Below are 26,336 nucleotides of genomic sequence, written 5' to 3'. Positions count from 1 at the left end.
AATAAAGACCTGTCCTACATTTAGTACTATGTATGAATTTAATTTGCAATGCTTATTTTCTAACCTTGCAGAAAATACACTGCATTTTCTAGACAAGTAATATAGCCAAAATCAGATGAAATCTATGCCTAAGCCTCCAAGCACTAATTCTCTGCAAAATAAGCGTCTCTGGAAAGCACTCTATGATAAATTTAATTCCAGAACGGAATTCACAGAGGAAAGCTGCCCATATTATTGATTTAGAAATCATTAGCCATTAAATCATTCATTTAGCTAAATAAATAATGATCAATTTTCTTCAGCTAGTCTCCATAAAAAATCTTTTCATCAACTTTATTAAAAAATTCTGAAAAGTCAGATCATGTTGGGAAGTTTAATTTATATCATGACCTACTTCTGAACCAAAGTCAGGAGTCACATTTCTATAATTTTTAATTTAGGTCATTTAACCTATATCATTCATCAAATCTGTTGAGTTTCTAACAAATATTTGATACCATAAAAGAACTAATGATATCTGTCTCAAATATATTAGCATCCTCAAGAGAAACCAAACGTGATCATTTTGTAACATATGGAAATATCAAATCCTGATGCTCTATACCAGGAACTAACAATTTTGTAGGTCAATTACACTCCAGAAACAAACTCACAGAAAAAGAGATTATATTTGTGGTTACCAGAGGCAGGGGGTAGGGGAAGGTAAAATTAGATGAAAGTAGTCAAAAGGTATCACCAACTTTGAGTTATAACTGAATGTTATACTCCAGGTACAAGGACAGTAGGTGGCTCAAGGACCAACGCTTCAGTGAATGATGTACACATGGTGGGAAACGGAACAGGGGGGGGTCCTCGATTTATCATTGTATCCCCCCCAATCCATACAGCTCTTCCACAAAAGTCTCTATTTGCTTCAGGCTTCCAGATCATTCTGAGGCCTCATCATTTAGTTACCAGCTACCACAAAGATGGTCAGGTACTTTAAGAACACCATGAGAAGGGGGAGGCCAAATAATCTAGAAAGCTGGGCCCCACGAGGACCTTATTCTCAAATACTCTCCACCTTCCTCCAAAAACAGCTCTGGAAAACAGCAGAAGCTTTAACAAACTGAGAAATCAGTGTGACAAGAGTCTCTCCAGGGACACAGCCATCTTTCAAACTTTTAGCATGTGGTTCCATTCTCGGCTTTTTTTGTAAAAGAGGTATGCAAATACACACACACACATATATATGTCATAAGCTAAATCATAAACAAACCTATTCTTGACTGGAGATGTATTAATATATCTTTTGTTACCCCAATGTTTGGAGAAGGGAAAGGCTACTCACTCCAGTATTCTGCCCTAGAGAATTCCATGGACAGTCCATGGGGTCGTAAAGAGTCGGGCATGACTGAGCCACTTTCACTTCACTTTCAGAGCTGGAGAAGGCAATGGCACCCCACTCCAGTACTCTTGCCTAGAAAATCCCACGAATGGAGGAGCCTGGAAAGCTGCGGTCCATGGGGTTGCTGAGGGTCGGACACGACTGAGCGACTTCACTTTCACTTTACCCCAATGTTATTGACCAGAGTGTTTCAGTATTCACTTACACAGCAAATTGCTGGTCACAGGCCTTAGGTTCTGCAAAAATCCTCTAATTGATAATGTGTTCAGATACTATATAAGTCAATGTTTCCAAATTCCTGGTTATTAATTCAGTCCTTTATTACATCAATTAACAGATGATATTTCCATGTCTAACCAGTATTTTCTTAGGGTCTTAGATTTTATCTGTATAAGCTATTCCAATAATCATAATTTAATCCATGAGTAATGTATTACAATATTTTTAAAGAAAAGAAAGAAGAAATAAATAATTAAAAGGGGAAACAGCAATGCAACTATACTCTTATAATTCAGTATCACTTGTAAAAGGTGTCATGATTTAGCAATAGCTTCTTGGAAGCAAAAAAGAAACATGAACATACCTGTGAATTAGTATTCAACTGTGACTTGAACACTAATTTCAGAAAAGCAAGGAAGAACTTAAAGAGCCTCTTAATGAAGGTGAAAGAGGAAAGTAAAAAAGCTGGCTGAAAACTCAACATTCAAAAAATCAAGCTCATGGCATCTGGTCCCATCACTTCATGGCAAATAGAAGGGGAAAAAGTAGAATCAGTGACAGACTTTATTTGCTTGGGCTCCAAAGTCTCTGCTGCTGGTAACTGCAGCCATGAAATTAAAAGATGCTTGCTCTTTGGAAGGAAAGCTATGGCAAACCTAGACAGCATATTAAAAAGCGGAGATAGCACTTTGCTGACAAAGGTCCGTCTAGTCAAAGCTATGGTTTTCCCATTAGTCATGTACAGATGTAAGAGTTGGACCATAAAGAAGGCTGAGTGCTGAAGAATTGATGCTTTCAAACTGTGGCATTGGAGAAGATTCTTGAAAGCCCCTGAACAGCAAGGAGATCAAACCAGCCAATCCTAAAGGAAATCAACTGTGAATATTCACTGGAAGAACTGATGCTGAAGCTCCAATACTTAGGCTACCTGATGCAAAGAGCTGACTCATTGTAAAAGATCCTAATGCTGGGAAAGATTGAGGGCAAGATGAGGAGAAGCCAAGAAAAGATGAGATGGTTGGATGGCCTCACCATCTCAATGGACATGGGTTTGAGCAAACTCCAGGAGATAGTGAAGGACAGGGAAGCCTGGCATGCTGCAGTCCAGGGGTAGCAAAGAGCTGGACTTGACTTAATGACTGAACAACAAGGTAGAGAAATTATAGATCATGATATGCATCTCAGAACTGAAGAAAAACGGTAACTTTGTAAAAGCCTCCAGTATCCCAGGCTCTGCAGAGTATTTGCTTCCTCTCTTTCCAACTGCATATAAATAATGATTGAAAGAAAGGGTGATCTAAAAATAAGTTATAGTATCAGGTTTCCAGGAACATGGCAGTTCTATTCCCCACATACATTTTTTCCAAGTTTTACTCCACACTGCAATGTGTTCCATTAAAACACAGCATCATCCAGGCTCATTAGCAGTTATAGGTTATATGGAAGTGGAAGTCCTGGACAAGACTGCCAAGAAAACTGTTTTTCCCTTCTTTACTCCTTACAGATACCTAGAATATAGACAAGATAGCTGGAGCCCCAGTTGTCTTTAAGTCCTGAAGTACCTACTAAGGCTGGCAAAGCAGAAAGAGAGGGAAAATTGAAAAATAAAAATAGTCAAGGCAATTAGCCTGGAACCTTGAAAAGAAGTAAAGAGGTTAAAGAAGAAAAAAGTACAAATGGCGAGTGGTCTTTGGTCAACTGCATACATTTTCATTCTTTTCAAAAAATTTCACATGGAACGATATGGTACCATGTAGAAAATTCTTAAGATGAAATTCACATCTATAGTCCATGAAACAGGTACATAGGAGTTCTTGAATAACCCATAAAACCAGGAAAGAAAGTAGTGTCTATTGAGCTCATTTTTCTATATCATTCCCGGTAAGAATCACTTTACATGATTAGCACCCTAAATAGGAATTGTATCTCATTTATCCTTTTAAATCTTCAATATTACAAGTATCCAGAAAATAGTAGGTACTCAATAAATGATTTAAATCAATGAATAAGTAAATGTATGAATGATGATGTCAAGTTAAGGTATTCAAAATTACTGAAAATGTTACTAGTTTTCCTAACTCTCATTCAGTCATACAGTCTCACGTATTATTCTGAGTTACACACTTTTGGGGAACTAGAACCTTTCATACCTTCTGTTGTTGGAAATACTTCTCCTCCTTCGGTTTTAGTTTCTGCCAGTTTCCCAGTTCTCAGCAACACTTCTGCAAAGCTTTCTACTGGGATATGCTGATAGGTGTCATAGGTCACTTCAGACTAGACAAGAGAAGCAGTGACATCATTTGATGGGATGGCTTTTTCTCTATGAAGATATTCTCAGAAAAGATAATAATAGGATTTTTATCTTCTCATAACTTGAATTATAGCGTCTCACTTACTAAAGCATATTATTCTACGTAAAATTGTAAAATAGATTTTAGTCTCATAACACGTTGTAACGAATCACATAAAACCAATGCAAAACATGAGTATGAACAAAAGAAGTACATGTTCAAAAAAACTGCATTTTTTTTGGTAGTAAAATGCTCACAACCACCACGATAGTTAAATCTATGTTCTTAGGCACACTGCCCTTACCTCTACAACAAAGGGATTGGAGATGACAGATTCATAAAAAGGATGACAGCCTTGTTTTTCTAGGCCTTCATTGGCTCTGGTTCCAATTTGGTAAACACCACCAAATTCTTGACCCTACACAGAACAAAGTGACGATCAGTGGATAAAAGAAAGAGAGCTGGGAGGGGAGGTGGAGGAGGAAGAGAAGGAAGAAAGAACAAACAGATCTCAGGAGAAACAGATCATCGTGTACTGTGGGAGCTGAAGAGAGAGTGTTAAAGCGACGCCAAAACCCAGCGGAGAATATTAAGAATCATCACCACATTCTAGGAGCAGCGCTTCAACCTTACCCTGAAGTGCTTTTTGATTCTTTTGGTCACTTTGACATCACTGAATCAGAAACACTGAAGCAATCGGTGTTACACACATGGCCAGTTTTCTATACGACAGTCAGGATAACCTTCTAAAACATCATTCTGTATATGCTGTTCCCTTGCTCCAAAAAACCTTTAGTAGCTCTGAATAATGCAGTCAGCAGTATCAAATCTAAACTACAAAGAATAACACTCAAATTCACTAAATGCTAATTACCATTAAAGGCTAACACTCCATGCAACTACTTTGTCCATTCCACTGGCCTCTATGCCTTCCTCCCATTACAAGGGCAATGGTCCATGCTGCCTGCCCACCTCTCCTCCCAGGCCTGCCACAGACCACACTTGCTGAAACCACAGCAGATGGAGGCAAGGTAAGACTGGGCTCCCTTCACCAGCCCCACTGCCCCCACAACTACAACCCACACGAACACCTTTATTAGACTGGTCTTCAGTATTCTTCATTAGCAATATTTTAGTATCCCTACTATGGTTAATTATCTTTATGCTTTGCTTTCCTCAAACAGACTGTAAAGCCCCTTATTGGAAAAGCCAAGAAGACATTCACCCAATCCTCCAAGTTCATGGAGCATGCATTTAGGGCAAGCATAGCCTAGGAAACAATCAAGCTGCTGCCGCAAATGATGTTAAAATAGTTTCTTCAGAGAAAACTACATACTAGACCCAGTGCTAAACACTTATCTAAGACATTGTTGTTGTTCATTAGCTCAGTCATGTCCGACTCTTGGCAACCCCACGGACTGTAGCATGACAAACTTCCCTGTTTGCATGACAAACTTCCCTCACTATCTCCCAGAGCATGCTTAAACTCATGTCCATCAAGTCAGTGAAGCCATCCAACCATCTCATCCTCTGTAGACTCCTCCTCCTCCTGTCTTCAATCTTTTCCAGCATCATGATCTTTTCTAATGAGTCAGCTCTTCACATCAGGTGGCCAAAGTATTGGAGCTTCAGCATCAGTCCTTCCAATGAATATTCAGGACTGATTTCCTTTAGGTTTGACTGGTATGGTCTCCTTGCAGGCCAAGGGACTCTCAAGAGTTTTCTCCAACACCACAGTTCAAAAGCATTAATTCTTCAGCACTCAGACTGCTTTATTTAATGAACTCTACAACATGAACTCTCAAAAAGCCCCAACAGGTGAGACAGAAAATAACCCCAATCAAAATCCAGTGTGACGCATGCAGTGATAAGATGCACAGACTTCACCCAAAGTCAAGCCCACAGCCCATCAGTAAGTGGCTTCTTCTGGGTGACTATCCTCCATTCTCTCTCCTGTATATTCCACGTTCAGACCATCAGCAGGTCCACAAAGTACACCCTCAAACCAAAGACTTCTCATGTCCCTCATGGCTACCCTAATCTAAGCCATCAACATCTCTCAGCTGGAGTCCATCTCTCAGCTGGAAGAGAGAAGCATCTTTTTGCTTCACTACTGACGACTCTCTGCACAGCAGTTAAACAGATGTATTAAAACTAACCTTGGATCACACGACTGCATTGTCTGAATTTTCAAACAACTGTGTTGCTGAGAAGCAGATCTGTAGTTCTCTTCACCATCTATGGAAGGCTTTTCATGGTGGGTCTCTTCACCATCTCTCCAACCTCATTTCCAACCATCTTCCCACTCATCATGCTGCTCTCCCTCACCTTGGCCTCCTTTCTCATCTACAAAGACATCAGGCTCTTTCTTCAAAATGCACTTGTCTGCTTGGCTCACTCAACTTTCTGCTCAGAGTGATTCCTCTTCTGAGAAACCAACTCCCCTGTTGCAATCAGAACTTCACTCCTCTGGTATCATTCACTATTCCACTACCTTGCTTAAGTTCTCTGCATGGTACTCATCACCACCTGCCATCTCATTATCATACAAATATTTTATCTGTTGGTTTCTTTTTTGCCTCCACTGAGACACAGGGGACTCAAAGGAAGGAAATCAGACGGAAGGGTTTCCCCACTCTATTTCCAGTGATGAGCACAACATCTGACACGTGGAAAATGCCTGGTAAGTATTTGCAGAGTGAATGAATGAGATACTCAAGTGTTTGGGGTACCTTTACAAAAAGGCCCATGCTTCTTTTTCCTGATAGTTTCCCAGTGTGTGGCTGAAGGATGAAAAGCAGCATGAGGATGCAGGGAAGACAGGAGGGACACATGGGCTAAGATGTCACAGAAAGCAACCTCAGTGCTTGTCCTGACCTCTACTTGCAGAAACATGAAAGAATTGGTTAAAACATTCCGTTTACCTAGAGGCCCCACTGAAGACTGAATGTTTGTGCCCCACCCCCACCCCAAACTCATGTTGAAGTCCTAACCCCTGTGTAATAGTGTTAAGAGGTAGGGCCTTTGGTAGGTGATTAAGTCATGTTGGCAGAGCGCTGGGAAATGAGATTAGTGCCTTTATAAAAAAAGAGATTCCAGAAAAGTCCCTCACCCCCCTTCTATCATGCGAGGACATAGCAGACAGAAGGCGTTCTATGAACCGGGAAGCAGGCCTGCATCAAACACTACATTCTCCAGGGCCTTGATCTTGGACTTCCCAGTTTCCAGCACTGTGAGAAATGAATTGTCTGTTGTTTAAGTCACCTACTCTAAAATATTTTTGTCACAGAAGCTGGAGAGAACTAAGACAGCCCCCGGATGGCTCCTAGCGCTTCTCTTCTTTCTACTGCCCTACAGAAACACAGCAAAAGAGAGAAAGCCTTAATAAACATCATTTTCCTTTCCATCTCAGTAAACTTCAATTCTGACATATAAACCAACCTTACTTAAATCTATATCGCTGTATTCTGCAAGTATAGTATGGTAGCAAATTACAGTCTATAAAATCAATTACTCATTACCTATCCGATGGGAGGCCTAGATTTCTTAGGAGATTAATAATCTAAAGAAGATAAACTTAAAGTAATAGTAAAACCAACTGAAGAGCATGCTAATGAATTGATATAAACCACCCCAACTGCTTTAAGAAAACAGAATGCACCGCTCACGTGAAGGGGTCGTAGATAAGTCAAAGACTTCTTCCACCACTGCCCATCGCTGACGGCCTGCAGCACTGCCTTCGTGGTGGTGGTGGTGTTGGAGAGGACTTTCATGGTGGTAGCGGTGGTCCAGTGCAACAGGTCGGCTGAGTTGCTGCCTGGGACACTTACTTCATCCTGTTTTTTTTTTTTTTTAAAAAAAAAAGAAAAAGAAAATGCCAAGAGTAAAAAGAAGAGATCAGAGCAGAGAGTGATCATGTGACAACTTGGGAGTTATCAGAAATGAAATTAAACAGATTTAAAAATTCATCTTTACCAGTAACAACCAAAAAAAATGTGAAAGCGATATTAGCATACTGTACCTCCTTGAATCATTTACAAAAGAAAATTCAGTAAAGGAAAATACATCTTAATGCATTAGTCAAAAAATCTCTTTCAGAAGTATTTATAAAGCAAATAGTGGGTTCTTAATTTTTTTTTCACTAATCTAATATCCTCCAATGAGATACTCATGTTTGTTTCTTTGACAAGACATTTTAAACTATTTATGGTTTAGATTAAGAAATAAATTATTCACTTCAACAATGCTACTGTGACCCAGACAAAGGTACAAGATTCTGATGATCCACCTTTACACACTGAAAGGCATTTTGTTTTTCATCTAAACAAGTGGATGAGTAATAGTATTTAGAAGGTTTCTAATGTGGAACCTCCTGCCAATCTCGAAGCAATCAGCTACAATTCCAACTCCCCATGTACTAACCCAAGAGGTTTCATAAGGAGAAAAATGCCAATATATCGACATTTGTTTAAATAGAAATGACAGTGATCACGCTGTTTTTGATCAAAGAAAGGTAAATTTGTTCTATGAAAACCCAGCCTTTGGTTTAGTATCTGTCTATTTCTACTTACTTTTTCTGTAGTATTCTAGTCAAAGGAAAGAAAAATTAAGGTCTAGTCTTCCAATTTGAACAACTTTCTTGCCACTAATAGGATGGCTATTTGGGTCTACATCACATCATTCATTAATGTGTTATTTGAATAATAAAAAATGATAAATCATGAAATCACTCAATAATTACCAAGATATCACCACAACACACACTTAGGAGAAATTCACCATTTTAGACCAACTTGAAAGCCTCTATATAGGGTGGGTAGAATTATGGCCCCTGAAAAGACTGATGCTGGGAGGGATTGGGGGCAGGATGAAAAGGGGACGACAGAGGATGAGATGGCTGGATGGCATCACCAACTCGATGGACGTGAGTTTGAGTGAACTCTGGGAGATGGTGATGGACAGGGAGAACTGGCGTGCTATGATTTATGGGGTTGCAAAGAGTCAGACACAACTGAGTGACTGAACTGAACTGAACTGAAAATACCTGCATCCTAATCCCTAAAACCTGCAAATATATTACATTAGATGGAAAAAACCCTTCGCAGATATGATTAAGAACACAAACCTTGAGGTGAGGAGATAAATCTTGAATTATCTGAGTGGAACTAACCTAATCACATGAGCCTTTTAAGCAGAGAACCCTTCCCAATTAGAGTCACACAGACACACCCTGAGAGAAGAGGCAGGAGAGACGTGAAGCACATCATGGTGGCTTTGGAGATGGAGAGAGATGGCCAAGAGTTAAAGAATGTGAGAAGCATCTAGAAGGTGAAAAGAAACTGGAGGTGACAGCCAGCAAGGCAATGAGGACCTCAGTCCTGCAAACACGAGGAATTAAGTTCTGTCAACAACATGAATTAGAGAAAGGAATGGCAACCCACTCCAGTGCCTAGAGAACTCCACGGACACAGGAGCCTGGCGGGCTATAACCCATGGGGTCGCAAAGAATCAGACACGACTTAGCAACTAACACTACTATCAACATGAATGAGCATGGAAATGAATTCTCCTCCAGAGTCTCCAGAAAACACAGTCCTGTGGGGACCCTGACTTTGGCTGAGATCCTAAGCAGAAACCCACCCAAGCCTGCCAGGTTTCTGTCCTATGGGAATTATAAGAACTTGCACTGTTTCAAAGCTGCTAAATGTCACAGCAGTAAAAGAAAATGATTACATCATGTTCGTACACTTATAATTTCTAGAAAACCATTTTAATTTTATTCTTAGTACTAAAATGAAATGTATGTAAGCTGCATTAACTGATACTTACAATTTCCTCACTGAGCAGTTGGTTAACTTTTCTCAAAAGATTTTCTATTCTTTTAATGAAGAAAAAAAAAAGTTGTATCCCAGCACTAGAAGAAATTATAATTATGTGATGCAACAGAGGTGTCAGTTAATGCTACAATGGCAACTATATTATAATATTAATGTATCAATATATTATATTCCTTAAACTTATACAGTATGTCAAATATATCTTCATTTTCTAAAAAAAAATATTTAAACCTGTGTTTCCTATAAGCTTTCTGGACTTTGGGAAAGGTATAAACTATCAACTCGATACACTATAAATTATAATTACAAAAACAACACAGATGATATGCTAAGGAAGAAAATACTCATGTTAAACTGAATGTACATAAGGGCAACCATGTCAAAAACAACTGCTAGGGGTTTAGGTGCCCAAAAAAGACCAGCACTTCTCCTGGGTTTCATATTTTGCAACAGATACTGCAGCTTGGTTCTAGACTCAACTCAGTTCTAGACCACTCCCAGGCTGCGTTGCTAGAAGCTGAAAAGCTAAAGACTACATTTCCCAGACTCCCTAGGGCTGACATTCCTCACCTGACCTAGTTTTCCTCAAACAGATGTACCCACTGTGTAGAATTTGCACAGTGAAACTACCCTAGAGACCGTACTTTTGTTATTACTGTGCTTTTCCTGTGGAAAATATACTTAACTTTTTTTTTCTCCTTTTTCTATTTTTTCTGATCATCCTAGTTGCTCTTCTGCAGTAGTGGTGATACAAGTAACCAGTGCCCGGTCCCTAGCTTCACGGGGTAAAGGACAGTGCAGACTACCATTCTCCTGGCTTGTTATCCTGGCAGGGTCAAAGCAGCACCAGAGACAGCTGATAAGGAGGGGCTTTCGAATTCCCCAACTTCTTGTGGCGGACTTCCGCCCCAGTGGTAGTTAATCTCCTCGGTATTTTTCTTATAGTTACTCTAAAAATACACCAAAGCCTGCTTCTCCAGACCTTTGAATGATTGTGTAAGATTCCAATTCTCACTGAAATTTTTAAAAAGTCCCCTTCTGCTTATAAAAGCTAGAATGTTTTCTGTTGCTTACAGCTGAATGCTGATTTTTAAAAAAAGAAAATATATTTTTGATCTGAAAGATCAACAACATCATTTTCATTCTGCAGTAGAGGAAGACTTTGGCTTAAATCTTCAGCCATAATAAGGCTAAAATCTTTCTGCAAGTCTGCATCTTGGGAGTCACTTTTCCAAGGAGAAGCTGCATCTACAGAACAGACATCTGAGCAAAATAATCATAGCAGCTCAGTGGTGGAAAATGGAGCAGAACAGACTTCCAGAACTGCCCAAACCTGTGCTGTCCAACCTGGCAGCCAGCAGATATACGGGGCGACTGCACTCTAGAAATGCAGCTGCTCTGAATAGGGAAGTGCTGTCAGTGTAAAATACACTGGATTGTAAAGACTTAAGGGCCTAAATTAACAAGTAAATAAACTAGCCTACATGTGTATAACCTCAAGGAACAAAAATTAGAACTGAATCTACCCTTTCTGGGCTTCCTAGGTAACACTAGTGGTAAAGAACTCACCTGCCAATGCAGGAGATATAAGAGATTCAATCCCTGGGTCAGAAGATTCCCTGGAGGAGGACATGGCAACCCACTCCAGTATTCTTGCCTGGAGAATCCATAAACAGAGGAGCCTGGTGGGCTACAGGCCATGGGGTCGCAGAGAGTCAGACACGACTAAGCCTCGGAAGTGACCTAGCACGCATGCACGCCTTGTACCCTTTCTGTCGACAGGCAAAATCAAGAGGAAACCCAGGGAGGCTAAACCTGACATTCTCAGTTTTTCCTCTCAATTTCAGTAATTAGGAAGGCTGCGTACCCTCTCCTCTGCATGCCTGTGGGGGTCGGAGGGAAGGGTTAAGGAGACAGAACAGAAGACTGAAGCACATTATCAACACGTGTGAAAAGACAAGTAAAAAGACCAACATAGGAAAAAAACACAAATCTCCCTCCAAGAGTAATCATAACAATAGCTGCCACGTCATGGAAGCTTGATATGTGTCAGGGCTTTACAAGGCCCGTTATGTGTATATTGGGCATAAACACTGCGAGGGAACAGACACACACACACACAGTTGTTTCAATGGCAGCATTACTAGAAGTCTTTCCTTATTTCTTCACTATTTGAGAAGACGGCAAGAGGCTCATTTCTTCTCCACTTTAATACCACAGTCGGCTCATCACATAGGACTTAACCGAAGGAAAAAAAGCTGAGTCCGGCTCCTGCACTCCAGAGGCTCCTCTTTTCTAACAGGGTCAGGACCCTGGCCAAGAAGCTTCTACTATTAGGCAGTAGTGTAGATGGTACTGCTAACTCCCTCCCTGCATCGTGGGGCTGCCCCCCACAGTGGGCCTGCTTATCCTGGACAGCTCGTCACTGAGTGTGTTCATCTATCTGGGCTACTGAAAGCTTTGGATTCAAGTACATTCTGCTTCATTCTGCTTCTAAGCTTTTGCCCCCAGTAACTCTGCACTGAACAGAACTAGTAACACCCACACCCACACCCACCACACACCCACACACCCACCCACCCACACACCCACCCACACCCACACACCCAACCACACACACACACACCACACACCCACACCCACCCACACCCACACACACACCCACACCCCACACACACACACACACACACACCCCCACACCCACACACCCTCTACCTCTCTCTGGAAAAGCTCTTTGTCAGAAATAAATCTCAGAAGGAATTTGCAGTAATTAGACATTCTCTCTCTCCCTCCCTCTCTCTATATGTTTGTGTGTATATATATATATATACACACACAGAGATATAGATATAAATGTGTGTGTACATATGCAAGTATACAATATAGTAAGCATCTCGATTTATGTTAGATTTTATACCTGAAAAAAAACAGAAACCAATCAGAATTCATTCCCCTACTCAGCAAATACTCACTGAGTGACTCCTATTTGATGTCATACTATATTATACTAGTCAGTAAGGTGACAAAAATAAGAAGGACACAGCCTCTGCCCTTGGGAGCCTCTGAGCTCCAGAAACTACAAAGGGAGGCAGAGATACAGACAAATCACTATGTCCTCTGCCTAGAGGCACCATCACAGAAAGGTTCACAGAAGTAATATTTCAGCAGGAAAGAATTTCAGGCTTCCAAAGAAGAAATGGTGATGATTTCAGGTTGTTTAGTTACTAAGTCGTGTCCCACTCTTTGTGGGACCCCATGGATTGTATCCCGCCAGGCTCCTCTGTCCAGGGGATTTCCCAAGCAAGAATACTAGAGTGGGCTGCTACTTCCTTCTGCAAGGGGATCTTCCCAATCCAAGGATCAAACCTGTGCTCCTGCACTGGCAGATGGATTATTTACCACTGAGCCACCAGAGAAGCACCCGTGATTTCAGGTGACAAGTGAAGGTGAAATTCGCTCAGTCATGTCCTGCTCTTTGCGACCCTATGGACTATACAGTCCATGGGCTCCTCCAGGTTAGAGTACTGGAGTAGCCTTTCCCTCCTCCAGGGGATGTTCCTGGTAGACTTATACAAATAAGAGACATGAAACAACATGGAATATTGGAAGAATCTTAGGTTGATTCAATGAAGGCATAGAAAAGAATACATAAAGATGAAGGTCAGGGCACATGAAGATCACAGGTAGGCAGAGGCAAGACCAGAAGAGAGCTACTGACACGACACCAAAGCACCTCCATCATCTCCTGGACAATAAGACACCCCTGAGAGGCTTTAACAAAAGGAGTTACCCTAATGAGATTTCTGTTTTAGAAATCTTATTCCAGGAGCAGGAATCCATTAGGAGACTGGTAAATTAGTCCAAATTTAAAATAATCAGGGACTTGGGGAATTCCCTGGTGGTCCAGCGGTTAGGACTCTGTGCTTTCACTGCCAAGGGCCTGGGTTTAATCCTTGGTCATGAGGCAGGAGGCAGATGGGACTACACACCTCCACGCCCCTCAACCCAGGGTAAAATAATTGGAGATTCATTCTCTACTGATGGAAATTCCAAGACAAAAATAGCAGGGGAATAAAGGGAGGAAGCTGGACACTGCACAGACCACACATTTCTTGTTCCCGAAGTCAGAAGACCTCCCTAACCACACGTGGGCAGAAAAGGCTCCTTGGAGGCCAAAGGGGAGTCATGTCATGGGATGTCCCACCCATATGCCTTTGTGGTAGAATCCATCTTGGCAAAGAGATGCATGTGCCCACATGGGAGGATCCTGAGATAAACCAAGGACTGTGAAGCAGGCAAATCACAATGACTGTCCAAAGGAAACCTGGAAGAAATGCCCTATTAAAGTAATTCACAAAGGCATGACTCAGCAACTCAGGGACTCTCCTTCTGAGTTTGCCTGTGTCTATCCACAGGTAATGTACTCTTTTTACACCTAATAAATACTTTACTTGCTTCACTACTTTCTGTCTTTGTGACAATTCTTCTCTGCAAAGCCGAAGCGTCAGGGCCCTTGACACTGACTACTGGCCAATTCCCAAGACCTGGTGCTTTTACCACCGCGACCCAGCCCATCTCTGGCTGGGAACCCAAGCCCTGTTCCAAGTGGTTGCAGCCAGAGGCCACCCACGATCAGTTAGGGAACTAAGATCCTGCAAGCGGCCTTGTGTGGCCAAAAAAAAAAAAAAAAAAGTACAATTAAAAAGATAAAATAATCGGGAACTGAATTAAGGCAGTGATACTGGGAATAGAAGAGGTTTCCATAAGGTATATTTGAATTGCATTTTTAAGTTTAAATGCTTTTATTTGTTTCTTCTAAAGATGAAAAGGGACTGAGGTAAGTGAGATAAGAAGAGAAATTCAAGGATTCTGGATCCAACCATAGAAAAAAGAAAGTGGACGATTTTCAAGTGCCTATTCAAACCTTCTGCCCATTCTTCTGTTGGTTGTCTGTCTTTCTTATTCATTTGCAGTTTTTTGGTTTTTCTTTGTATATCTTGGATACATAGCCCTTATTAGATATATGAATTATGGACATTTTCTATTATCTGCAGATTATATTTTATTATCTTAATGATGTCTTGATTAAAAGAAGTTCTTAGACTTCTAAATTAGTTCAATTTATCAACTTTTAAACTTTATAACTAGTATTTTTTTTGTATGAAGTCTTTTCCTGCTCCAAGGTCACAAAGAAATTCTATATCTTCCTTGAAATGTGGTATTTTTGCTGTCAGTAAAATCCTGTCAAGAAGATACTCTTCTCCTTCCCACTCACTACATTACATGCCTACTTTTAATATACTTGGCATAATTATGATTTTTCTGTCTGTCTTCTCAACTAGACAGTAACTTTTCAAGGGCAGAGATGATGTTTGTTGATTACTACATGCTCAGGGTATATGAAAATTACTGAAGTATACCTTTTACTGTAGCTATGAATAAGAAGTCTGATTTTACTGTACCTATGCTTGAAGAAACATTTTCTAAATCTAATATGTTATGCCTACAGCAACTAACTGTTATTCAGATTAGACTTCATGTCACATTTTCAATTCTGGTTCACCTTTAGAATCTCCTTACTCGAAAGGGTTATGGAATGATTTGAATGTTATCAACTAATCCAAGTATAGAAACTAAAAAATATAAACATGATAAGAAATATGGCACTTAAGTATGAAATAACTTCATTCAGGGGAAAATCAAATTCACTGAAAAATATAGGCTTTAAGACAATTATACCATTTCATAAAATAAACCTAAACTTTACTCTGTTCATATGGATTGGCTAACTCAATATAAAAAATGTAAACATCTAAAACCAAAGAGTAAATGAAATTTCAATGCACAGAAATGGACATGACAAAAGGATTTTCTGTAAGAGATCCTTCCCTTATAAGAATTGCAAAAGAGAAAGCAAAATAAAAGGCTTACTTAGACTACAGAAGAAACATTTAATTGGGGAGCAGTCTACCAAGATTAGAGTGTAACCAGAGTCATTAATGAGGAAAATAATTTTATTTCAACTTCATGTAATAGGGAAAGAAAAAAGAGGTTAGGAAAATTTACTCCTGAAATGATTACTACTGGAAGTTTTTATATTCATAGTTGCATATTGCTAATTAATTTAGAGTGTATAACAGCAGAAATAGATTAATCTCCCAAGCCAAGTCAACAACTCCCAGCATAAAATTTAACATGAAATCTCATTAGCATCAAGTGTTACATAGCTCAAAGGTTAACTTCATAGGCACTAGTAATATTTTTCAAGTCCTGCAATAGACAACATTACCAAACAGGTTCACAAGAACAAGAACAGTTCCACACGTCAAGTCTGGCTTACAGAAACAATTCTTGTTCATCAATCACTACAGCTAACCTATGCAGGAGTTGCTTTCTCTGGTGTCTGGTATTGTTGTTGTTCAGTCAGTCGCCAAGCCATGTCCAACTCTTTCTGACCTCATGGACTACAGCATGCCAGGACTCCCTATCCCTCTGGTGTCTGGTAATCTGAGGGTTAATTTCTAAGAAACTGGTTTGCCAAGTTCCAACTGAGCTGGTGGTACCCATCACAGAGACTAAGGATCACAAACAGCTCAAGCTGAGCTAAGCCACTACCCTTTCTCTTCCAGCATATCTCTGAATAATCAAGAGTACTTCCCTTCACCTAACACTTCATCATGTCATGTGCACACATGTGCTCAGTCGTGTCTGACACTACGACCCCATGGACTGTATCCTCTGTCCATGGGATTCTCCAGGCAAGAATACTGGAGTGGGTTGCCATTTCCTCCTCCAGAGAATCTTTCCAACCCAGGGGTCAAACTCGTGTCTCCTGTGTCTCCTGCACTGAAGGTAGATTCTTTACTACTTGAGCCACTGGGGAAGCCCCATACTTGGAGCAAATTGCATCCTGAACTCAAAATATTAAGAATGGAATGCTTATTACTGGTGATGCTGCTTCTGGAATTATTTGTCAGAAGAAGCAGTAGAAGAAAGCCCCATGCGGACTAATTACTCTGAAGTCTGACTCTGCTCCAGTTCATCTGCTCATTAAAATGCCAGGCTACAATTTCTTATCTTTGGAAGTGCCGGCCCCCTACGCATTTCTAAGGCAAGCTCTAAGTGCCTTCCCCAGAAAACCGAATGCAAAACGGAACGTACTCATGTGTGTGAACTTACATGAACACACTAAGTCACAAACAGACACACCAGATTTGACACACTATTTGAGGGGCTTTAGGGACTGAACCCTCCTTGAATCTTCTAGCACTCTTGGATCCAAATTAAGAGAACTGTATTTAGGAAAAACAGAAGTATATTTAGTATATTTTTATTTTCTTTTTCATTTTTTAATCAGCACTTAAAGTTATGGAGGATGGATCACAAGAAACAGGAAATTATCTGTCTTAGGAGCCCATATTTTCTATTATATCCCAGGGCAATATAAGCATGAATATGCAAAGATATGTACATAACATGCTCAGTAAAGTTCAGGAAGACTGGGCACAATCCAAATGCCCAAAAGCAAAGAAAAAGATAAATAATCACAGCACATGCATCCAATAAATGATCTGTATGTAACGACAAAGGCAGATGGTTCAGGAAACATAAGCTTGAAAACCAAAATTCCAAAACATCTCGAAAAAAGAAAATTACTAAGGCAATAATTATAATACAAATCTATTTCAGATGAAATCATTTTAAACTTTAAAATATTAATTTGTACCTTTGTGCAGTGGAAGATTTAAAATCCTTTAAGAAAGAAAAAGATCACATAAAAGAAAAAACAAACATGATCCTATCGAGTTCATTTTTGTATATAACAGGAGATAAAATTTTAAACTGATCTTTCTGCATGTGGATTTTCCTCAACCTTACACTTATCTCATACAAAAAGTGGCTCGTTACTACCTCTCAATACATATAAAAGCTAAAACTATAAAACTCTTAGGGAAAAGCACAAGAGTAAATCTTTACAAGTTTGAGCTAGGCACAGACTTCTTTGCTACCACACCCAAAATGCAAGCAATAAAAGAAAAGGTTAATAAAATGGACTTGAGAAACATTATAAGGTTCTGCACTTCAAAAGGCTCTATTAAGAAAGTAAAAATCACACACTGACAGAAAAATCTTTTCAAATCGCATATCCAACAACAACTTGTATCCAAGAGTTTAAAAGCAACAACAAAAACTCTTACGACTTAATAAGGAGTTGACATAACAGTTAAAAAGAAACTGGGAAAATATTTGTAGCCATTTCATCAAAGAAGGTACAGAAATGGCAAGTAAGCACATGAAAAGATGCTCATTATCATTACTTATTTGGAAACACATACCAAAAGGATAAGGAGATACCACATACATTCATAAGAATGGCTTTAACAAAAAGCCAGTCAAGAGTTAAACATTAGCAAGGATATGAAGAAAGGAGAAACTTAATAATTCCTGGTGCAGCCACTTTGGAAAACAATTTGGCAATTTTTTCCAATATTTAATGCATATACAGCATATAATGCTTCAGTTCCACTCCCAGATACCTAGACAACAAATCAAAACATATTTTCATACAAAGACTTGTATACAAATGTTCATAGCAACATTATTCATTATAGCTAAAAGTACAAACAACCCAAATGCCCATTAAACTGGTGAAGAGCAAAAGAAAGAGTTGTCCGTGGCACTGAAATACAACTGTCAGAAATTTATTTTAATATTTCTAAATAATCCTTTTATACATTCAAAACAGCTCTATGCCAAGCCCTGCTCCCAATTTGAAACAATAATTAGTCCAGTCTTATAAATTTGTAGCCACTTAAAATGTTCATAACAAGATTTCCCACAGTGAAGATGATTTTTTAATGGGAACCTTGTATATAATCCATTTTCAACTCTAATTAGATTTATCTGGGGAAAACACTATTGGCTAACTGATATAGCTAACACTAGCTAAACAAAATGTTAATATGCTCTAAGTGGTGGAATACTATTACATCTAAAAAACATAATAACCAATATTAGTAAGAAGCTGGAAACTCTAATTTTGGTATTTACTCATAAATTATACATTTTATTTAAAAAAGAAAATATTGTTCTTGAGAATAACAGCCAATATCTTCAAACTTGTAGGCTCCACTTGTGCACAGCAGTTACATCTTTTACTTTGCTTGGATATTTAAGTAAAAATTATCATTTTCACAACTGAGTAATGAAAGTCTTGGGCATTAAGCAGATTACATATACAGTCAGCTCTCATTTATAAGTTATAATTTAATGTGGTTATTACATTTACTGTTAATGTGTAATACACAGCATCTTATAGCTAAGCACTGTATTTTAATCTAATAATAGTAGCTATAATATTCTGAAATGTGCCTCATGAATCAAAGACATGATGTGTTTGAGGGTTGGATTAGCACTTCGTCAGATCTAGATCTATTAATATCACAGCTTGCTGAAAGAGAAAGGAAGACAGGAAAGCTTTTAAGGTGCTAAAAAAAAAACAAAAAACAAGAATCATTCTGGAAGAATTCCTCTTCCTCGCAAAGTGGATCCTATGAAGCACTGCTGGCAGTCTCTCGCAGGTACTGAGGACACTGAATGGATCAGGACGTGCCCTGTGGAGACATAGCATGCCCTACTCCAGAGAGGCTACCACGGAGCCCGGCTGCCACTTTCTAATTCTTCAGAGAGCAGGAAATGGAAAACCCAAAGGTCGCAAAAGGCTTCTTGTGGATTTTATAAAGAAGGATGTGGGGATTTCAGAATAAGCTTATGGAGCTGAACTCAGCAGAAACACGGTGCAGCTCTGTACTGAGTAGAGAAATGACACTCCCCTGGCACGGCCAGAGCACAGCAGGCCCTCAACAGCACCCAGAGCACACGCATGCGTCTAGCTGGACATTCCTTCTAGTTTTACTTTCTCATTCATTTTTACCACACATTGATCTTTCTGCAGGGGGAGTTTCCAGTGCAGCTGTATTAAGCATTCACTCAGCACTCACTCTGTGGCAAGCACTCTCTGGAGAGAGTACCAAAGGTAAGCGACACATTCCAGTCACCATACACACCAAACCATACCACACACGAGCTGATCCAATGCTATGAGATGTTTGGGGGATGCAGAAGAGGGAACGATGAGGACTCAAGGAAAACTTGATAAAGACGACGACAGCTTAGGTGAGATCAAGAGGGCAGCAAGATGATCAGAAACCACACAAGAAGGGCAGTACAGGCAGTTGCTGTTGTTCAGTCGCTCAGTTGTGTCCTACCCCCTGTGACCTTATGGACCACGCCAGGCTTCCCTGTCCTTCACTATCTCCAGAACTTTGCTCAAACTCATGTCCATTGATTCAGTGATGCCATCCAACCATCTCATCCTCTGTCATCCCATTCTCCTCCCGCCTTCAATCTTTCCCAGCATCAGGGTCTTTTCTAAGGAGTTGGCTCTTCGCATCAGGTGGCCAAAGTTCTGGAGCTACAGAAAGAACCCTAAATAACACCAAAGCTGTGAGAGAGCCTACTCAGAGTATGGGGTAAGTTCAGCATGAATGGAACACAGCACATGTTTGGAAGGCATGAAAAGAGAGGAGGCTGGAACAACAGTGAGAGATGTAGCTGAACAAGTGGGAAAAGATCAGAGGACCAAAAGGTACAAAAACTGGGATAAAGATCTTGTGAAAAGCAAGTCTTCTGCTGGACCTTGAGAAATAGTAAAATATGCCAGATCTCCAATATAAGATCTGTTCTGAATCCCCTGGAGACTTTCCAGACTTTTTCAGAACAGTCTATCCACCATAGACTTTAATGTGCTTTCAGATCCAGGAACGGAAAACCAAATAGTTTCTAATCAATACAAGTCAAAACATGCCAAAGGAAGAAAGCATCCCCATCAGTCCAGGCCCCTGGAAAATGCTGTGACTTCAATTCAAAGGGAGTGCAACCATAGAAACAAACAAAGTCCTCCGTCTGCAGCACTGATAGCGGAACACCATCCTCTTCTGAGTATCTCACCTTCTAGAACTGTGATGTCCACTCGGGTACTCAGCAGCCTTATGTGGCTAGTAAAATTAACTTAAATGAAATTAAACAAAATTTAAATTTTGATTCCTTAGTTGCACTACCTATATATTTCACGTACTTAGCAGCTATATGTGACTAGCTGCTGCCATACTGGACAATGCAGATATATAGAATATTCCCCTCCCTGTAGAAAATTCTATTGATCACTGCTGTCTTGGAGTTACCATTTATAGGAGGAAGGGGAGAAAAATCCTTAAGGGACAAAAGTCACCTTACAAACTTTTTTGACATCCTGAGATCACTTGGTACTAAACTGAGGAAACACATGTGTACTCAATAAATGGCTGCCAAACAGAAGTTTAATATAAAAGAAAGAATTATGGAAATGAAGTAATCGTGTATATTTGACTGTAGGCAAAATCTAAATATTCTTGCTCTAACTCTATCAATAGACTCCACAGATGAAGCTTTAAACCAGACTTCTAAAAGAACTACAAGGTATACAACTACAAATGAATTTGACAAGATGGTTACAGTCAATTTATAAAGACGTGGTATATACACACACAATGGATGGTACTCAGCCATAAAAAAGAATGAAATTTTGCCATTTGCAATAACATGGATGAACTTGGAAGGTGCTGTGTTAAATGAAATGTCAGACAGAGAAAGACAAATACTGTATGAAATCACCTATATGTGGAATATAAAAAATACAACATACTAGTGAATATAACAAAAGGAAACAGAGTTACAGATACACAGAACAAATTAGTGACTATGAGCGAGGGAAGGGGAGGTAGGAGGGGCAAAATAGAGGTAATGGATTAAGAGATTAAAAAGTATTAGGTATGAAATAAATAAGCTACAAAGACAGATTGTATAACACCAGGAATGTAGTTAACATTATAATATCTATAAACAGAGTATGGCCTTTAAAAACTGTGAATCAACGTATGGAGATATAAAGCAAACAAAACACAAAAAATAGATAAAAACAAAAAAAGGAGCCAAGATATAGCTCACTTATCACAACAGATGTCTTCTAAAATAGTTGCTAGGAAAATGAACGACATTTTACACTTTAAAAGTAAAGCTTACCATTTAAAGGAATCCTGTGAAAACCAATCTATAAAGATGATTATCATCTCTTAATTTATCTAGTTAGACTACCTACTGTTTTTGACCTAAAAAAAAACAAAAAACAAACGCCACTTCTGTGTTGCTAGAAATAGTCATAAGAAGTTAAATTCCAGGGAGCAAAGGTTAAACAGCTAAAGAGGTATTGGTGAGTACACACCTCCTCCTTCCTTTCCCAGGACCAGCTCTCCTGAGACTCATACATATTAATACTTAATGACTCCAGACAAATTTTATTCATAAGAATTTCAATGAGGAAAGAGAAAAAGGACTAAAATTCAACAGAAAATGGACAAGGGAATTGAACAAGGAACCTCACGAAAGAGGCTCCCTCCTAAAATAAGTTCATCTCACCAGCAACCAGAAAAATGCAAATCAAAAGCATAAACAGGTATCTCAAAACACTTAAGAGGTAAAGTTTAGACAACTACCCATGCCAAAGTAGTTGGCACTACCTGGATGGCAGCAAATGGCAATCCTAGACATGGCTGCTGAGTGTGCAACGGGTAAAACCATTCAAGAGAATCATCAGGGACTGTCAACTGAGGTTGAACAAACACACTTATCTGATAACACACACCTCTAAGTCTGTACATGTGCACTAGGAACACTACAGAATGATGATATAGCACTATTTCAACACCAAAATTGAAAATAAATCAGTGTCAGTCAGTATTAGAAAGGATAACCTGGAATGTATGCGTATAGCAATTAATCTCTATACAGCAGAAACAATGAGATCAACTGCAATACTTACAATAGCATGGGTAAACCTCACAAATGTAATACTGAATGTAATTATTTCTGTACAGTGCAAAAACAGCTAAAATTAAAATACCACTCTGGGATGGGTGTTACAGGCTTTTAAATTACTTTAAAAGAAGAAAACACACATGGATCTGATTGTCACAATGACTCAGGATCTCTGGAAGGACAGCAAAGAGTTAGAAGGGTGTGCAGGGGAAGGCTTGTCATGAGCTATTTATCTGGGTGATGGGTTCCTGCATGTTTTCTTTATGATACTTTGATGGATATCTTTGTTTTATATATTTTTCCATATGAATCCGGGAGTTGGTGATGGACAGGGAGGCCTGGCGTGCTGCCGTCCATGGGGTCGCAAACAGTCGGACACGACTGAGCGACTGAACTGAACTGATATGAATGCTATATTTCACACAGACACACAAAGCTTAGAAGAACAGTCTACACACAGCACACACACAGTGTGAGATAACTGTTGCATTCCTCTCACAGGCACCTTTCAAGCTCCTCCCTCTCACCCAGACTCACCTCTTGCAGTGCTTTACTCATCAATGGTGACATATTGATACTCTCCCCTCCTTCTGGATGGATTTGAAAATTCACTCTTTGATAAAGAATCTGAAAAAGAACACTATATATTATAATAGAACTGTTTTTAAATTTGCCGCATTTTACAATGTAGACTTAAAATTCAAAAAGCATTCTTTCGAGGGGGGAAAAAAATGCTATCTCCTAGTGGTAACAGGCTTACTTCAGGGCTTCATGAACACCTTCCCAAGGATGCAACCAGTTTCAGGAGCAGAATTAACTGTGGAAAACCTGATATCCAATGTAATGAATGACCAGGAGATGAAAATGTGAATTCCAGAATTCTTCACATGCGTTTCACAACTGGAGTAACAACTACCTGATGCAGCTCTAACCTGTGAATTTTAGGAAACTGAGCTTCTCTCCAACCAAAGCCCACGCCCTGCTATTTTCAAAGAGCTTCTAAGGGGATGGTGCCACCACTGGTTTTAATTCACATGGTTTCCAGTATACTACACAGGACCTCCTCTTATGTATTTTGTTCTTAACAATACTAATGTTCCCCATTATATTCAATAATTTGTTTCCTAATACTATTCTCTCATTTCTCATACCTGTAGCCTTTCTTTACGGGAATAAAGCCAGCAACACTATTTTATAGCCTAATATCTTCAAATTTGTAAGTAACAAACTATTTTTCTCATAAATTAAAATTTTCATATGATTGGAAAAAAAAAAAAAAAAGAGCACAAACCTAAGATCCACAGACCCAGCAAAATACACTTGATACAGTTCAGGATTTACTTTATTGGGAGACTTACTTCTGTCTTCAGAGAGCTGCTGGCAGCCAAGAGAAGTTCAATGCTGCTGGGAGGGCAATGTGTCAGAGCAAAAGCCATGAGCTCTTGCCGAGTGGCCAAATCCTGGTAACCTTCTGATTGTCCTAACTGGCTACAAACATCCCAGCTTTTAGAGTAACCTGAAAAATGGGCAAGAAAAAACTGATTTTCACTAGAAGAAAAAAATTTTCAATCCAACTTGAAAAATTTAATAGCTTTTTACTGAGGTCTATGTTACCAAAGCAAAGCCAGTCATAGTGATATGTATCATTATATAAGCAGAAATACATAATGATCTAAAATAGAAAAGAAACATTAGGTGATGTTATCCAGAAAGTTCAGCAACGCTCCAGATAAGTTTTCCCGATAAACTATGTTAAATTTCAAATGAAAATGACTACAAATAATCAACCTGGCAATGACTACAGATAATTTACTAAGATTTGATGTTGAGTAAAAACAACTGAGTATCTGAATTCAGAAAGAACTGAGTGTAGCCGAAGCACTCCGTGAGCTTGTGAAAGGTCCCAACATCATCATCCCTCACCACCGCAAAAAAACAAAAATAACTGTAATTCTTCTTTCCCTTGGTTGCAAAGTGAAAATGAAAGTCACTCAGTTGTATCCGACTCTGTGCAACCCCACAGACTGTACAGTCCATGGAATTCTCCAAGCCAGAATACTGGAGTGGATAGCTGTTCCCTTCTCCAGGGGATCTTCCCATCCCAGGGATTGAACCCAGGTCTCCCTCATTGCAGGCAGATTCTTTACCATCTCAGCCACCAAGGAAGGTTGTTAAGGGAAGATTGTAAAGATTAAACAATCTTTGTTTTAAAACAAACTACTTAAAAGCAGTTTATACACTGCAAAGTTCTAGAAAAAGATAAATTATTGTGGAAAGCTACAAAGAATCATCCACTTCACAGATGAAGACAGAGATCCAGTTCAGTTCAGTTCAGTCGCTCAGTCGTATCCAACTCTTTGCGACCCATGAATCGCAGCACGCCAGGCCTCCCTGTCCATCACCAACTTCCAGAGTTCACTCAGACTCACATCCATCGAGTCGGTGATGCCATCCAGCCATCTCATCCTCTGTCGTCCCCTTCTCCTCCTGCCCCCAATCCCTCCCAGCATCAGAGTCTTTTCTAATGAGTCAACTCTTCTCATCAGGTGGCCAAAGTACTGGAGTTTCAGCTTTCGCATCATTCCTTCCAAAGAAATAACGGGGCTGATCTCCTTCAGAACGGACTGGTTGGATCTCCTTGCATTCCAAGGGATTCTCAAGAGTCTTCTCCAACACCACAGTTCAAAAGCATCAATACTTCAGCACTCCGCTTTCTTCACAGTCCAACTCTCACATCCATACATGACCACAGGAAAAACCATAGCCTTGACTAGACGGAACTTAGTCGGCAAAGTAATGTCTCTGCTTTTGAATATGCTATCTATGTTGGTCATAACTTGTCTTCCAAGGAGTAAGCGTCTTTTAATTTCATGGTTGCAGTCACCATCTGCAGTGATTTTGGAGCCCCAAAAAATAAAGTCTGACACTGTTTCCACTGTTTCTCCATCTATTTCCTATGAAGTGATGGGACTAGATGCCATGATCTTCGTTTTCTGAATGTTGAGCTTTAAGCCAACTTTTTCACTCTCCTCTTTCACTTTCATCAAGAGGCTTTTTAGTTCCTCTTCACTTTCTGCCATAAGGGTGGTGTCATCTGCATATCTGAGGTTACTGATATTTCTCCCGGCAATCTTGATTCCAGCTTGTGATTCTTCCAGTCCAGCGTTTCTCATGATGTACAGGGACAGTGCCAAAAATACAGTCAGAGTCTGACTCTTGGCAGAGGGATTTTCCTCCTTGTTTGAAGGAGATCCAGTTAGAAAGTAGGTCTTATCTCTAAGTACAAAGCCCTTGGCCCAGGATAATTTCTCTAAATATACAAAGTCAGAATTAATCCAAGTACTATCCTTATAGGAATAAATCTAATACAAAGCTCTCTAAGTAAATGATAGTGAATTAAGACAATGATTTTCCAGAATACCATAACTATTCTGAACTGAACGGTGCACAATCACTAGGTTAATATTTGACAGTTTTTTCATGAAACCAGTTTACCAATGCTGAGTTTATAAAGTGTTAAGCTTTTTCTCAGTTTTCAACATTTTCACAGATGTATCACCAAACTGTCTCCTTGACCAAACTTCACTCAGGCTTCTCTGAGTCCTCTTCTAAATGAGGCCTCTACCTTGGCCCAGCCTTTGCTGAACCTGTTATAACCCAGTTTCAGTCAAGAATCCTGCCAAGTCAGTT

At 39.6% G+C, this 26,336-nt stretch overlaps 1 protein-coding gene across 1 annotated transcript in view; it reads right to left on the bottom strand.

Moving 5' to 3' along the window:
• NBAS (NBAS subunit of NRZ tethering complex) overlaps positions 1-26,336 on the bottom strand; it is a 331,331-nt gene that overhangs the window by 129,958 nt on the left and 175,037 nt on the right. The window contains exons 34-38 of the mRNA XM_040225023.1: positions 24,005-24,162; positions 23,184-23,273; positions 7,566-7,733; positions 4,202-4,315; positions 3,757-3,880 (exon numbers count right to left, since the gene is read on the bottom strand). Coding sequence (XP_040080957.1) covers positions 3,757-3,880; positions 4,202-4,315; positions 7,566-7,733; positions 23,184-23,273; positions 24,005-24,162 — 654 coding nt within the window. The remainder of the gene's footprint in view (positions 1-3,756; positions 3,881-4,201; positions 4,316-7,565; positions 7,734-23,183; positions 23,274-24,004; positions 24,163-26,336) is intronic.

The sequence above is a fragment of the Oryx dammah genome, unplaced genomic scaffold (genome assembly GCF_014754425.2).
Source record: "Oryx dammah isolate SB20612 unplaced genomic scaffold, SCBI_Odam_1.1 HiC_scaffold_25, whole genome shotgun sequence".
Taxonomy (NCBI): domain Eukaryota; kingdom Metazoa; phylum Chordata; class Mammalia; order Artiodactyla; family Bovidae; genus Oryx; species Oryx dammah.
The sequence above is the reverse complement of the archived record's forward strand: the minus strand, read 5'-3'. Positions and strand labels throughout refer to the sequence as shown.